The sequence below is a fragment of the Hydra vulgaris genome, chromosome 03 (assembly GCF_038396675.1).
Source record: "Hydra vulgaris chromosome 03, alternate assembly HydraT2T_AEP".
Lineage (NCBI taxonomy): Eukaryota > Metazoa > Cnidaria > Hydrozoa > Anthoathecata > Hydridae > Hydra > Hydra vulgaris.
The window spans coordinates 12,561,959-12,577,500 of NC_088922.1; the positions used below are offsets into that span (position 1 = coordinate 12,561,959).

Here is a 15,542-nt window from a genome sequence, read left to right on the forward strand (position 1 = left end):
TTTAAAAAATTTAAACAAAATAATAATAGTTATAAAATTTAGGTAACACTAAATTTTTTTCCAGTAAATATAATCAATTTCTTGAATGGCCCGGTAATCTCCAAACATAACTCTTTTTAAAATCAATTGAATCTTGTCAAATGTGAAGTTACTGGTGACATCATAATGAATAATATGAAACCTTGCTAATAGGATAACGTATTTTAATGTATTTGTAAAAACCGTTACTCTATTAAAAAGGTTTTTTTTTAAACTTTTTAATACAATCACAAATGCTAACTAAAAAAAGGCTTTAAAAAAATATTTAAAAAAATAAATAAATTTAGAAATTATAAAGGAAACAGATGTAAGTGCAAAAAAAAAAATGACAAGTTAAAGATGAAAGACAAAATAAAGACAAAATAAAAATGTAAGCGCAAGATAAAGACGGCAAGTTTTGATTAAAATTATATGAAGCGCTTTAAAACCTGTTTTGAAAATCAGCCTCTATCTTGGTTAAACCAAATTCAATTTCAAGTAATAAGTTTATTTTAAAAACTAAAATGTTATAAGAATTCTGTTCATCAATATGTAATAAACAAATGTTTTGGAAAAAACGACATCCTTGGCACACGAAATAGTGAACATGCAGGTTTTTCTAAAACGTATTTGGGATATTTGTAAACTGGACGCTTTAAGTAAAATTAAATTTAAATATAAGTGAAAAAGAACAACTCTAAATAAATAACATCATTGAATGAAATTTAACGGGTACCCGTGTACCCGCTCATTCGTCAAACGGTACCCGGACAGGCATTTTCACAATTTTCGACAGTCTTAAAAAGCATACTTAGGGGCATTCATAAAGTACGTACGCAATAAAACCAACAGTTTAGAACCCCCTCTACCTTAGAAAAATATCTAAGTTACATAACATAATATTATTATTTTAAAGTCTTGAAATTCGACGCTTTTGTTAAAAAAAGTTTAAACTGTAAAAGATAAAATGCGTACGAACTCGCTGTCTTTATTACCCACTCTCCTTTTACGCATTCGTACATTTTTGGTTAAACCCTACTCTACTCATACCTGAGTACGTACTTTGTTGAAGGCCCATAATAGGAATTCATATGTAACCACTTCGGATAATCTAGTATGAGGATTTACTTGGTTGAAACTTGTAAGAACTACCGTCAGTCATTAAAAATACATTAGCCATCAAATGCCCAAGTGATTGACAAATCACTTGAAAAAATCAACAAATATATTATTCATGGTTATGGAAATCTTATTCATTAACTTTGTTATAATAAACTGTCTCTCAAACTTAACAGAACAGAGCTGTTCATCTTGCTTTGTTCATCATCAACTTTAAATCTTAACCCGTTCATCATCCAATTTGCCACCAATTTAATTTAAAGCGCTTAAATTTTAGACTAAGCGGACAAAAAACTTGTCAACTAGGTTCTATTAAAAATCTTGGTATTAAAACTGATTAATATCAATTTGGCGTTTTTATTCACGCGTGTGTTTCAAAAAGCTAAGTAAATTTACTGATTAATACCAAATAACTTTACCTAAAAACACCATATAACTTAAACGAATAGACTATGTAGGTCATACTTATTTTTTTATTACCGAGTAGGTTTTCGTGCATTTTTAAAATTTAAATAAAACGTATTGAGAATACTTTTAATTTTAAGACTAAAAAATTTAACAATTCTTGAAAAGAAAATACCACGAACGATTGAATCAACCAATAAGAAAATTATCGACGAGCGCGATTGAGTAAACCAGTCAAAAGAAGAATCGCAAGCAGTTCAGTAACCAATAAAGAGTAATACACAAAACAGAAACTATGGAAATGTTTCAAAACTAAAAAATAAGTTATTCATTACATTATTTTAAACCAAAAAAAGTTTAATGATACAGAAAATGTTTTTGAAGATAAAAATGAAGATTATATTTTTTATAATTGTTGGTAAGTGAATAATTCTTTTTGTTTATGTGCATATAAAAACATACATACACACACATACATACATACATACATACATACATACATACATACATACATACATACTTACAAACATACATACATACATACATACATACACACACACATACATACATACATACATACATACATACATACATACATACATACATACATACATACATACATACATACATACATACATACATACATACATACATACATACATACATACATACATACATACATACATACATACATACATACATACATACATACATACATACATACATACATACATACATGCATACATACATGCATACCCACATACATGGAATATAGTCGGCATTTGACACACTTCAGTCGGCAGATTTTTAGTTTTAAAGACTTTTTTTTTTCTATTTTTCAGAAAGCAGACGGCAAATTTTTAGGATTAGTCCCTCCCTTATTTTGATCCCACCCCTGCAAACATCTTATAACCTAACCTGCAAAAGAGGTACCAGAGAGTAAATAATTTATTTTAAACACTGCTTTTTTCAGCTATTAAATTGCTTTAAGAGGAACTATCGGTCTTATCGCAGAATACCGCGTGCGTTGTCTTAAAATGAATGATTAAGAATTTGTGTCCGTATAAATTTCATTATTAGTAATTTTATAATCTGGATAATCTGAATACTAGTTTAACAATAAAACAAAATTTTGAATTTATAAAAATTTGATGAGTCATAGCCTTTAATGGTAAATGCACAAAAGTATCGATGAATCTTACAGTATCTAACACTAACTTGAGATTGATTTTTTCCTCTAAAAAAGGTTAAAAGAGTAAAAAAAAAGTTATTAGTTATTAACGTAGTGTAAGTTGCAGGATGGTCAATGGACAAAAAACATCATTTTTTGTCCATTTGGTGTTTTTACCGTAAAAACTCAACACTAGACTTTATATATACGACTACTGTTTATTAATTATAAAATAATATTTTCGAACTTGTAATAATTAAATTAATCCTTTTATCAATAGTGTTTTAATCATTAATATTACTTTCTCAGTGTTGAATCAACATTACATTCTCAATTTTAAATAAGATTTTTGCATGAACATAATTGAAAAACTGATTTTTGCATAAATAATGCAAAAAACAAAAAAATTCTTTGTACAAACACTTCACTGAATAACAGTGTAATCATTTCCAACAAATATATAAATGTATGTAAATTTTTGTATTTTTCAAGGTAAACAATAAAACATTTTATTTGAGAACCTTTATATAAATATTATGTTTACAAATGCTTATAAGTTTGCAAAGATGCCAAATTTTGACGTTCTTCCTACTACTTATAAATAATATCTGACCATCTGTTTTGGCAATATTTTGAACAACATTAACTATTTTTCAAACTAAAACAATTATCACGATCAGTATCTTTGATATTCCGTGACTTTGTATGAAGTTTCAAAATATGAAGGTATAACAGACTAGCTATTATAATAGTTCATTAATATTTTCTTTCATCACTCTTTGGGTTAAGCAATGCACTCGCATCGCCCATTACGTATGCACTATTTGGGTAACGCTAAGTTTTCTGTTATTCATCTTTTCCTTATATAAAACCGTCAAGCTGTTTTCTGCAAAGGGATTCTAATCCTAGAGATCTTTGTCAACTCGAGTTTTTAGGATTAAAAATTATCAGTTCACGGACCCTGACATCGATACCGAGCTAATAAAAGATCATTTACATAATATTCACTACTAAAAAATCAAAGTATCTACATAATATTGACTACAATTAATATATTTTAAAAATGCTTCCAGCATTTTAAATAAATTAAATAAATTTGTACTTGTCTTAGAAAATTTGACATTTGTTTAATTCATTTCAATAAATGTAAGTTTTATATATTTAGGAAGAAAAACATTAGAAGTTATGAAACGCCTAAGAGAAACATAAGAAAGTTATGCAACCCCAAAGGAAATGCCTTTTCACTTTATATATTTTTATGCGCTTCAAATTATAGCCTCAGGAAGCGTCTAAAGATTTGTTACCCAAACGGTTCAATGTTTTTGGTGATGAGTAGCCCAGCAGAAGAAAATGCCTATCTTATTTAAAAAGAAATAGGACCTTATTAATTTCTAATGATCGTAAAATCTTGTTGGTCTTTATTAGAAATAAATAAGCTTTTTTTAATTAGTGTCATTTATTTTTTCTATTTTTAATAACAACGTCTCGAATTTATTGGGTTTCATCGGTTTTTGTCCTTCTTTAATTAAATAATCAAGTTCATCTTTAATACTCAAAAAATCACTTACAAACTCAGTTACCATTTAAAATTCTTTAGTCAAATCCATTGTATCAGAATTTACTAATACTCTACGGTTCAGTAAGTTGGGCATGATCGTTTTGTTAAAGAAAAAAGAGGAACGGGAGAAAAACAGAGGTTTTGAAACAACAATTTAAGCATCAATCAGAGCTGATAATGCTAAATGTAATGCGTTATTTTCTGCTCACCAAAAAGGACTTAATCCATTGTAGAAGTTTGCCATGAAGATTTTGCACTTAACAAAAGTTAGTGAGTTAGCATGGTAGTTTTCAGCAATTAGTTATTTTTTTCCTTTTTATTTTATAGACTGGGCGAATAACGAACTTAATTTATTGACTGGACTAATAAAGAGCTTGATTTCCAAAAAAAGAACACCATTCCAAAGTTAGAGCGTACGCAGGAAATCTTACGTATACAGTATGTAAAATTTACATATTACCGTATATGTAAAATTTATTACATATCTTAAGTATTAAAAGATACAAGCCATCAATCTTAAAAGATTTGTATGAGTTTAAATAAGTAAGTTTCTTAATAATATCTGCAATAGAGAAGCCGAAGTTTTTATTATAAAATCATTCAGATTTAACATCGCTTTATTTAACAATGAAAAACTTTCAGAGCTTTCAAGAGTAAACAGGTTTGAATTGGGAAGAGTTGTGATAACTTTAACTGAGTTATCTTAGAGAACAAACTCAAATTTTAATGTTTAGCCGTTTATTAATGTATTTGTAAACAAGTTTTGGGCTGTTCCGGTAATTTGAAATTATTTTATTTTTATGTGCTCATTTTGCTTTAAATATTTCAGCTTTAACGGAACAATTTAGAAAAAAACTATTTCTTTGACGATTGCAGTTATTAATCATTTTAAGTTCCGTTATTTTTCACTTTGTTAAGTAGTTGATATGCCGTGGAAATTTTCTGACTTTATTATTTGAGGTAATGTTGAAGTAATGTTGAGATAATGTTAGAAATAAAAGTGTGATAGATGGAAATTTTTTTTTTTTTAGTAAGTCCTTACGGTTTTATCACAGAGCAACGCAATTGAGCATTTAATTGAAAGCTCACGCCTCCTTCCTATCCGATGTCGCTTTCCCCTAGGTGGGTATGAACCACGGATCCTTTGTTTCTGAGGCAAGTGCTCTACCACCGCGCCACGGCTGAACCCGCCACGATAGAACCCTATAATTCTCATGCGACAATTTGTTATGCAGTTATATGTTGAAATAGAATATCCTAATTGATTAAATCCAATAAAGTTTGATATGAATCGTAATCACCTTTGTTGCAACTCTTCTGAAACTAAGATTCTAATACTTAGCGGTTGTGACGCTGTGAAAGCGAGCACTGGGCATATATTACGCCATCGGTCTGATAAGAGGCATGAACTTCCTACTTAAATGTTCTTTCGCGGTGCTCTGCGACAAAACCGTTAGGTCTTCTCGGGGAGCTTAAAGCAAAAATTAAAAAAAAAAAATGACCCTTAATGTTGCTACCTAGGATATTATTAGGAAACAAGTTTAAAATAAAAATATTGTAGGTAAACAACAATTCCAACATTTAGAGATCTGAAAAGTAAGACGCCGTGTTGTCGTATGGTGCAAAGAGGCTGTTTTGGTAAATATTCCAAAATATTTAATTGATAAATTTGTTTGGGTTAAAAAAATATAAAGTGTTTTGTAGACGACAAAACAACGTAACGTATTTTGTCGTCTAAAAAATACGTCACTTTATTTTTGATTTAGTTTTAAAAGCCTTCTCTTTGCACAACTCTGACCCACCGTAGTACAAAATTTTACGCTTTACTAACCCCCACTTGCTAAAATTAAACAAGAACTTTAAAGTTCCTCACCCCACTGCATTACTTCTAAAGATTTTTTCTTGGTTTTAAGTAAGATAATATGTTACAATTTTTTGCTACGTTTAATTAACTTGTTACTTAAGTTTCAATAATGAAATATCTGTCGAACTTATTTGTCCGTTTAGTTACTTCTAATTTATACAATTTTATATTCAACTATAGGAAAGCAAAAAAATATATTATATAATAATAAGCAAAATTTATATGTATTAATTAAAAGTTATCTAAAAGTAAAAATTAATAATGATTTAATAAAAATTTATTACTTTTTTATATTTACAATTTTATATATAAAAAATATAATTATATATATATATATATATTATATATATATATATATAAATATTATAATAAACTTTTATTAACATATTACTTATTAACTTATTAAATTATTTAGTTAACTTTTAATTAATACATTTTAATGCATGTAAATTTTCTTTATTATTATTTAATTTAATTTTTTACTTTCCTATAGTCGAATATAAAATTGTATAAATTAAAAGTAACTAAACGGACGAATAAGTTCTGAAGATATTTAATTTTTGATAAATAAATAATCTTATTTTATCACATCCACGAAAATAAAATAAATACTTAAAAGATGAAATAATTATTAGATAATATTAATTTTTTTCTAGTTAATAATATTAATTTGTTTATATATAGCTTGTGTAGAAACTTTATTGGCTGTTAATTTATACTACTTTTGTAGCATTAGTGACCAAACAGTCGCTGTTTTTACGTCATTCAAGTGAAACCTTTTTATTTAAGAGTATTTGTCTCGCAAAAATAGAAAAGAGAATTAAGTCATATTTGGAGCATATGGGTAAAATTGAGGGTTAACCCATTTAAGTATTTTAAATGCACATTACAAATTTTTTTTTAATCCTAAAGTAACTGTTTTATAAAAACAGAAAAGGGTGTTTATAAAATTAAAAAAAAAGTGATAAGGGTCACAAATATGGCAAAGGGTAAAACTAAGGGGTCCTAAACCCATCTTAGCATTTTAGATCCCCGTTATAAAAAGTATATACAAATTAAATTAATACGATTAATACGATTAAAAGTAGCAACAAAGTCACTCTCGAAATGAAAATACTCTTCTACACTTTTAAACCTGTTTTATGTAGGTTTAAATTTAGAATTTCTTCACTCTGTTTATCAAACTCTTTTTTATTGTTGCAAGACTCTTACCATATATTTTATAATAAGTGTTAATAGCTTCTTTTACCAGTGGTAACTTTTTTATATAACCTTTATTTATAACAATGTAGTTTTTATGTAATGTTTGAATAATCAGTTATTTACTTTTAGTTTTTTTTGTCTATTTTGGTGCATGCCAATATGATTTCTGCTATCTCAACTCAAACAAGGTAATGACATTATCTAATTATTTTTCTAGTAATCAAAAGATTTATAACTCATAAAACATAGCAGGAGATTTTCCTTGAAATGTTGCTCAAAATTTCCGGAAATTTTCAAAATTTTTTTATCACAATAAAATATATAGTTTTATAAAATTCATTTTTTGTTCCAAAAACAAACGTTTAATCATCATATTATTTGGGTTTTCTTTAAATATTTACATTATAACTATAAAATAATAAACCCACAAGCCAAAAATTGACATATTTTAGTCAAATTTTATAATCAAGTTTTAAGAATCGCGTATTTTTTAAAATAAGCAATAAAACGCTCAAGTTGTTATAACTTTTACGTATATCACTTTTGTGGAGCAACAGGGTTGCCATCTGGTTTTTTTTAAAGCTAGATTTCTCAAATCTGGTTTGCTTTTTTATCGTTTGGCTCAAAACTTTTGTTTTGGTTTATTTAAAAAAATCTGGTTTAAATCTAGTTTATTTTAAAGTCTTTGGTCTATTTTTGTTTTTCCTGGTATGCTTTTTAAAATCTCGTTTAATTCTGGTTTATTTAATAATAAATCAATTTAATCAAGTTTTTATTTTATGAAAAAGTTAATTTGAGGGAAAGAAAGATTTCCATTTTTTTCATTTTATAGAAGAACAATCAAGTTTAAAATAAATGAAAAAAAATGCTTACATTAAAATCTTAAAAAGGTAAAAAACTTTTACTTGTAATGTCATTAAAATGTTGTTTTTATCCCTTAATTGTCAAAAATATTAGAAAATTCTTACATTCAAAATGGCATTTTTTGAGAAAAATCTGCCTGTCATGAATGTTGTTTCCCAAGTTGCCATTTCAAATCTACTGTTATATCTTTATGGATGCAAAAAGTGAAGACATTGAAAATCATTACAGAAATCGTCATTAATCATAAATTAATTGACATTGCATTATTAGAAAGAGTCTAAAAACTTTTTAGAAAATTGAGTTTCAAAAAACACCGCTGATTTCTAAACTGCTTCGTGAGACCATTTAGAGGTTTCTGGAGACCTAGACCTCTGTAACATAGATGCCTACTGCCTTAGTTGTCTATGTGTTCCTTTTCTAACTACTTTGTTGAGTCTGACAGCTAATCTTCATAAAAATCAGAATAAGAAAATATTAAACCAAGTCTTGCATGCAGTCATTTCGATCAAATCATATTTAGTAAGGCGAATGATTTTTCACCAAGACTTTAAAATAATTGAGTCAATTATCGCAAAGGTTCAAAAAGAAATCTATATCCATATGCAGGCGAAAAAATAAGCATATATTATACAGGTTTATAGTGTCGGATTTAGTATAGGTGTTTGAAAGTAAACTACTTTCCCCACGCCGCTTTGAAGGCTGGACTGGCACCCCATTAAACATTCACTAACTCGTTCTTATCCTCCTCCCTCACTCTCTTACAAATTAAATTTTAATATTCAAGGATGAATTTTTGAACAAAAAGCAAATGTTTACAGTGTTAGCTTGTCTTTTGAGCTGTGTTTTTCTACTTTTACGACTCTCAACTACAATGTAAAATATTCACAAAATACAAAGAATTAAATCTTTTTTAGACTAACAAGTCTAATTGCGTATAATTTTTGTAGAGAAAGATTTAAAAAGAAGCAAAGTTTTTTTATGTGTAAAGATTGTATATGAAATTTACAAAAAAGTAGGAATTTTTATGTATAAATAAATATTGCATTTAAAACAAATTTTATAAAACGTACATGTTGTAAATGCCTTGCTGTGTTAGATGATAATTACTTATCTAAAAGTAATATTGGAAAACACATTTGATCTGAGTGTGCAGTAAATTAATAATAAATTAATTAACTTGGTATGGTAATTATAAAACACACACACAAATTGCTCACTTAGCAATATTGGTTGAAAAATACGGTATACATTTAAACCATTTTAAAGTATATCATAATTTTTGAAATTTTTGATTTATAAAGTCAAAAGTACTTTAAAAGCGCTTATTTAAACATTGCAGCGTAATTTATGACCTCAAAATCATTGTTTTTATTTTTATTGCTAACTATATTTTAAAGTAGTTTAAATTTATAAAAAATGTTTCTTTACTTATATTGCCTCTCATTAATCAATAAAGTGGTTAAATCAACAAAAAATTGTAAAGTACTGTAAATATTCAATTAAGTTTACATAGTTTTACAGTTTTCAGTAACTTGTAGCCCAATTTAAATAGACATTGAAAAATGCCTCTGGTAGACTGTAAAATGCAAACAGAAAAATGCAATACCGAAAAAAGTGTTTTTTAAAGGAGATTTTCTAAAATTTTTATAATCTTCTTCACAATAATTTACTATAAAACTGTCCATAACAAACGCCTAAATAAGACATAAAACTATATTCACATTAGTTATAAAAATTCTTTTTTTGAACATTTCCAAAATTTTCAAAATTTCTAGAAAATTTCCTGAGTCGAAAATTTCCGGGTAATTTCCATTACTATGCACAGCGAATATGTCCCAGCAGTTACAAAGAGATTTAATAGGCATATTAATAACGTCTTAAATTGGAGATGCCATTAAGATGTAAGATTGATGCCGTTAAGACGTTAGTCAGCCGACTAACGTCTTAACGCCATCTAAAAGACATCTAATTTTTAACATCATGTAAACGTCTTAAATCTGATTTCTTTGAAACATCTCATATTGGTCGTTATTGAAACGGCTGGTATGTTGCCGTATCACTGATAATTATTAGTATTTTTTTTCTCCTGAATTTCGCTTACATTAAACAAAAAAACTCCAACATCAGCATAATTAAAATAAGAAAAACACTTACATATTTAAATATAAAATATAAGCATATATACGCTTACAAACGTATAGATACGCACATTTAGAAACTGCTAACAATTAAACATAAGCTAGGATCTGAAAGAAGATCACAAGATCTTGTCGTCAGAACCTTATAAAATACAAGCAAGTAAAATAAAGTCAAGTATAACATACAATAAAATAAAGTAAAAATTAAATTAAAAAAGTAATAAAATCCAAGTTAAATAACAATTTTCAAAATATTAGAAGTATCTGAGTATATTATCAAGTGAAAAAATACATTTTTTTAAATTGAGTTTGAAAAGATAAAAGTTGGTTGATCGAAATTCCGCAGAACAATATTATTGCATAGGTGGGGTCCACGAGAAGCAATGCAAAATTGATTAAATTTTGTGTGACAAAACGGCTTGTTTAAAAAATTTATGTTTCTCAAATCGTTTTTGTTCTATTATATATATCTTATTATCGTGTTAACTATTATGAGATGTCATTTTAAAAGAAACCTCCATTTGCTTAAGCAAGTGCTTCAACATTTCCTAATTCTTTGGGCCTTGTTTTTGCAAAAGGTATTAGTCATAAAGCAATAATACTTTGTTTCTTTTATCATAATAATTAATGTCTGCATGCATTTTTAACTTGCGAGTTGCTTGCAAACTTGCAAGTATAAATGTAATAAGAATTAAAATAAAAAATTCATGAACTTGTCATCAAGTCATGTGACTTTTAATTACCGCGTCAACAAATCAACAAATACGGCAAAAATAAAACTTATGAGTAAAAAATTACGTTAACAGTATTCAAAAAAACCATTTGTTGTTTGAAAATACAAGATATAAAACTTATATACTAACAATATTTTACATACTTATAAAAAGTTTAAAAATAGGTGGAACCGAAACTGTATTTATATTATAAATACAGTTTCGTTTCCACCCATTTTTAAATTTTTTGTTAATTGAATTGTTATATGAAAAGCCATCTTGCCCAATTAGTGAATCCATTTTTTTGTAAAAAACTGAATTCCGGATTTTCGGAATTACAGGAGATGAAATCCGGAATTCCGGTTTAATTCCGGAATTATTAAAGAAGAATTTAAAAAATATAAAGAAAAGAAAGTACATTATTTTTTTAACATAAATGTATTTAGTTCAAAACAATAAAATTAAAACAAATTACAAAATAAGGAAATATTTCATATTAAAATATTTTTGAACTACATAAATAAAATTGCAAAATGAAAGTTCAATTTTCATTTTGATTTTTGAGAAAGCTTCTTAAAAAGCACTAAGAATCCAATGTTTTGTCGTTGAGCCTTGATCGAATTTTTGTTGAAAATGCTCCTGCAGCGGAAAAAGCGCGCTCTGACTCCACACTAGTTGGTGGAATTGTTAATAAACTTTTGTCATAACGCGTCTACGGCTAATTTTATAGGCTTCAAATTTCTAGAAACTGTAGATATTATATTCCATTCTGAATCATTCAAAAATGTATCCGCTTTGATATCAATTATTGCCTTTTTTATTGAACTTTTCAAAAGATTAAAACGTTCTAACATGGACATCAGGCTACTCCATCTAGTCTTCGAATCAAGCAATAGCTGCAATTCCTTTCCATGATCTTCCTTCCCATGTTTTTGCAACACTTCATTTTTTAAAGGGGAACGTCGAAACATTCGAAAAATTACCCGAACTTTCATGATTACATTTCGCAATGTAAACTTTTCAGTAATTTCTACATCACATTCATTTCTCGTCCCCACTTGCATTTCTTCATCATCACTTAAATCTTCTTCATCAGAGTCCAGATCTAGGACACTCTCATAATCATCTTCATCTACCTCTTTCTCTGTTTGTTTGTAGATCACATTTACAATTGCAATCTGAATTGCATGAGCAAAACACAAAATTTGTTCACATGGTAATAATCTACCCACTTTTTGCATCATAGAAGCACCATCAGTTACAATACACGAAATATCGTTCCTTATATTTAACTGAAATGATTCTAACTTGTCCTCTAACAATTTTACACAATTTTCAGCCGCAAATTGACCATTAATTCGAGAAAGACCCAAATTCCAGATATTTTTCGACCCATGAACGTTAACATTCATATAACGTCTATTTCGAGAGGACGTCCACTCGTCCAATGTTAGACTAAAGCATAAATTCTTTTTTAATTGATTAATTTCAGCAATTTGCAATTGTTTAATTTTTTTAGTATAATCCATCACGACTTTCTGTATGCTGGTGGGTGATTTTGGAATATCACCGAATCCACGCATTGTTAAACAATTTCTTAAATCGTTTGACGTACAAAAAACACGAAACGGTAAACCATCAGAAGCAATCATTCTAGCTACTAAGGCAGGAAAAGTTTCATCTTTTTTTGACTTGAAAAAATCAATGATCGTGTTCGTTTTTCTGGTTGTGCTCACAACACTATCGTTACTGTCAGATGTAGAAGCTGTTGTATTTTCATCAAACTTTCGCTTGTTCAAAACTGTGTTGTGTTTAGAACGAAGATGTGTGTGCATGGGAGTTGTACATCCACACAATATCTTTAAAACTTGCTTGCATTGCATGCATTTCGCCACCTGATTTGTTTTCCCTCGTAGAAAATATTTCCACACCGAATTTGATGAGCTTTCTTTTGAAATGTCCATAAAAGTTTCTTCAGATTTATCTACCATACTTGGGTTGGGATTAAAAACAATACCAATGTAAGTCTACAAAATTTTTGAAACATAAAATTAATATAATGACTTACTTTGTCTGCTCTGCATACAATTTAATTTCTTAATGTTAATATTTCATTTAAAAAAAAATTTTTAATGCATTTGCAGTAGCCTAAGCCTACTAAAATTTAAATTTTTTGAATTTATAACAATGAAAGTACACAATGCTGCCATCTATAGTAAAAGTTCTTCTAAATTCGAAATTCTAAAAATTTCAAAAAAAAACTTTTGTTTTGTTTTTATATTATGTATTTATTCCGTTTTAAAAATTTTAATTTTTATTTCTAAAAACTGTTGTATTATACTACTGAGGATGACAACTTTGTTGTTGAAAAACGTTTTTAGTAATAAAAATTAAAGTTTTTAGAACGGAAGAAATACATAATATAAAAACAAAACAAAAGTTTTTTTGAAATTTTTATAAAAACAGTTCTAAATAACTTCAAAAATAAAATAAGAATTAAATAATCGAAATTCTAAATTCGAAAAATCCGGAATTTGCGTTTTTGAATTCCGGATTTTTAAAAATTCAAAATATGACGGAATTTCGGAATTCCGAAATTCCGAAATCCGGATTTGGATTCACTATGCCCAATTCGCCATCTTCCCTTTATTCTCCCTATTTAATTATGATATTAAAACTAAATTTTCCTAATTTAATGAACATTAAAAACAATTTTAAAAACAGCGTAATTTTAATTAATAATAAAAAATTAAAATTACTTATAAATCATTATATTTTCATTTTCAAAAAAAATAGCGTCCTGTAAACAAATAAAATATACTTTGAGAAGTACTTTTTTTTAGTTAAAAGGTTGCTTGCCTCAATCAAATCCTCTTTGATGTATTTAAACTCAACTGCTCCTATCACTGGATAATCGGTCTATAGCGTAGACTACCCTAACACGGCTTTCTTTTCCTAATTTACTGTTATATCATATAAATCATACTAAAATCCATAAGTAATGCATTTATATAATACAAAGTACACCTGATTGTCTTATAAACATTATTTTAAATTAATTTTCCTAATATTCTGGCAAACAGGCCGAATTTAAAGTTTTACCTAAAGTATCCACATTTGGCACTAGTCTTCGAAACTCGGACCCTCCAACAGCCTAATGTGGCCCCTTGAGTTTACAGTAGTAAACAGTGCATATTTTAGTTAGTTTTATAATCTCAGATAGCTACAGTTAAGTAAATTGTAGATATCATTCAAAACAACTTTTAAGTTAATTTAAACTACGGAGTTTATTTTACATATCAATAAAGTATTCATGACAAAAAAGAGTTCAAAAACATTAAAAAAAACAACAATCATATAAAGAGACTAGTATAATGAGCACCAATAAAGCATTGAATTATTTAAAATATTTCATAGTAAGACTAGCTAGGAAGATTATGTTCTAGATAATATACGAATAGGCCTATGCTTAATTAATAAGAGCTTTCTTAGACAGCTATTTCAGTCACTTTTTAATTGCCAATTACAATCTGCCCCTCTGACTTTCAATCGTTAAGCCTGTAATTATCACAAATAAAGTGACTATCTTTGCTATCAACACCTGAACACAACACTTCAGCTTAATGAATACAAGGACCTTGACATAATATTATGCGTCAGTCAAACTAAGATATAATTTGCTAAAATACAAACATGAATCATTGCTAAGTGCTGATAAAGATTTTTTGACGTTTTTCAGAGAATGAAAACTGATTAAAACAAATATTTGTCTTGCACTTTCCCTTATTATCTTTAGTTTTTTCTGTTTTTTTTTTAGGTTTTTCTGTTGGTTTTTTTTATTTTTTATATTTTGTTTCCTTAAACTTTTAGTGGCTGCTTCAATGATTTTTTGTTCACATTTTCTCTGCTTCTGAATTCTTTTTACCATCACTGCGTTTTCTTTATCATCTTTCTTTTTTTGAGGCAAGCTCCTGTTTAAAAAGTGATTTCCAGTGACTTTAGACAAAATGTACCTGTTAAACGAAAAGTTGCTCCACGGGCAATAGCGAAAAACCACATGTGAATTGTTCTGTTACAACACGAAAAGAAGTCAGTATCGAATTGTGACTGGTGATGAAAAATTGATTTATTTTAAGAATTCTAAACGCAAAAGATCATGGGTAAATCCAGGAGAAGCATCAACATTGACTGCAAATCCTGTCGGTTTGGAAAAAAAAAATGCTCTGTGTTTGGTGGGACCAGAAGGGAGTGGTGTATCATAAACTTCTAAAACCTGGCGAAACTGTTAATACGCAACGCTACAGACAACAAATGATCAATTTGAACCATGCATTGATCGAAAAACGACCAGAATGGGCTAGAAGACACGGAAAGGTAATTTTGTTGCATGATAATGCTCCGAGTCATACAGCAAAAGCGGTCAAGGAAACGCTAACATCACTTGGCTGGGTAGAGTTACCTCACCCGCCGTATTCACCAGACTTGGATC

The 15,542-nt window shown here is 28.1% G+C and overlaps 1 protein-coding gene across 2 annotated transcripts in view; it reads left to right on the forward strand.

Annotated features, from left to right (window-relative positions):
• Positions 1–1,765: 1,765 nt before the first annotated feature.
• The window catches only part of LOC136077954 (uncharacterized), a 61,473-nt gene continuing 47,696 nt past the window's right edge, over positions 1,766–15,542 (forward strand). The window contains exons 1-2 of one of the 2 annotated variants that reach the window (XM_065792375.1): positions 1,766–1,960; positions 7,468–7,526. In XM_065792375.1, the coding sequence (XP_065648447.1) occupies positions 1,903–1,960; positions 7,468–7,526 (117 nt within the window). In that variant the 5' untranslated portion in view covers positions 1,766–1,902. Of the gene's footprint in view, positions 1,961–4,603; positions 4,710–7,467; positions 7,527–15,542 lie in introns of those variants that run through there. The other variant, XM_065792376.1, reaches the window with a different exon arrangement.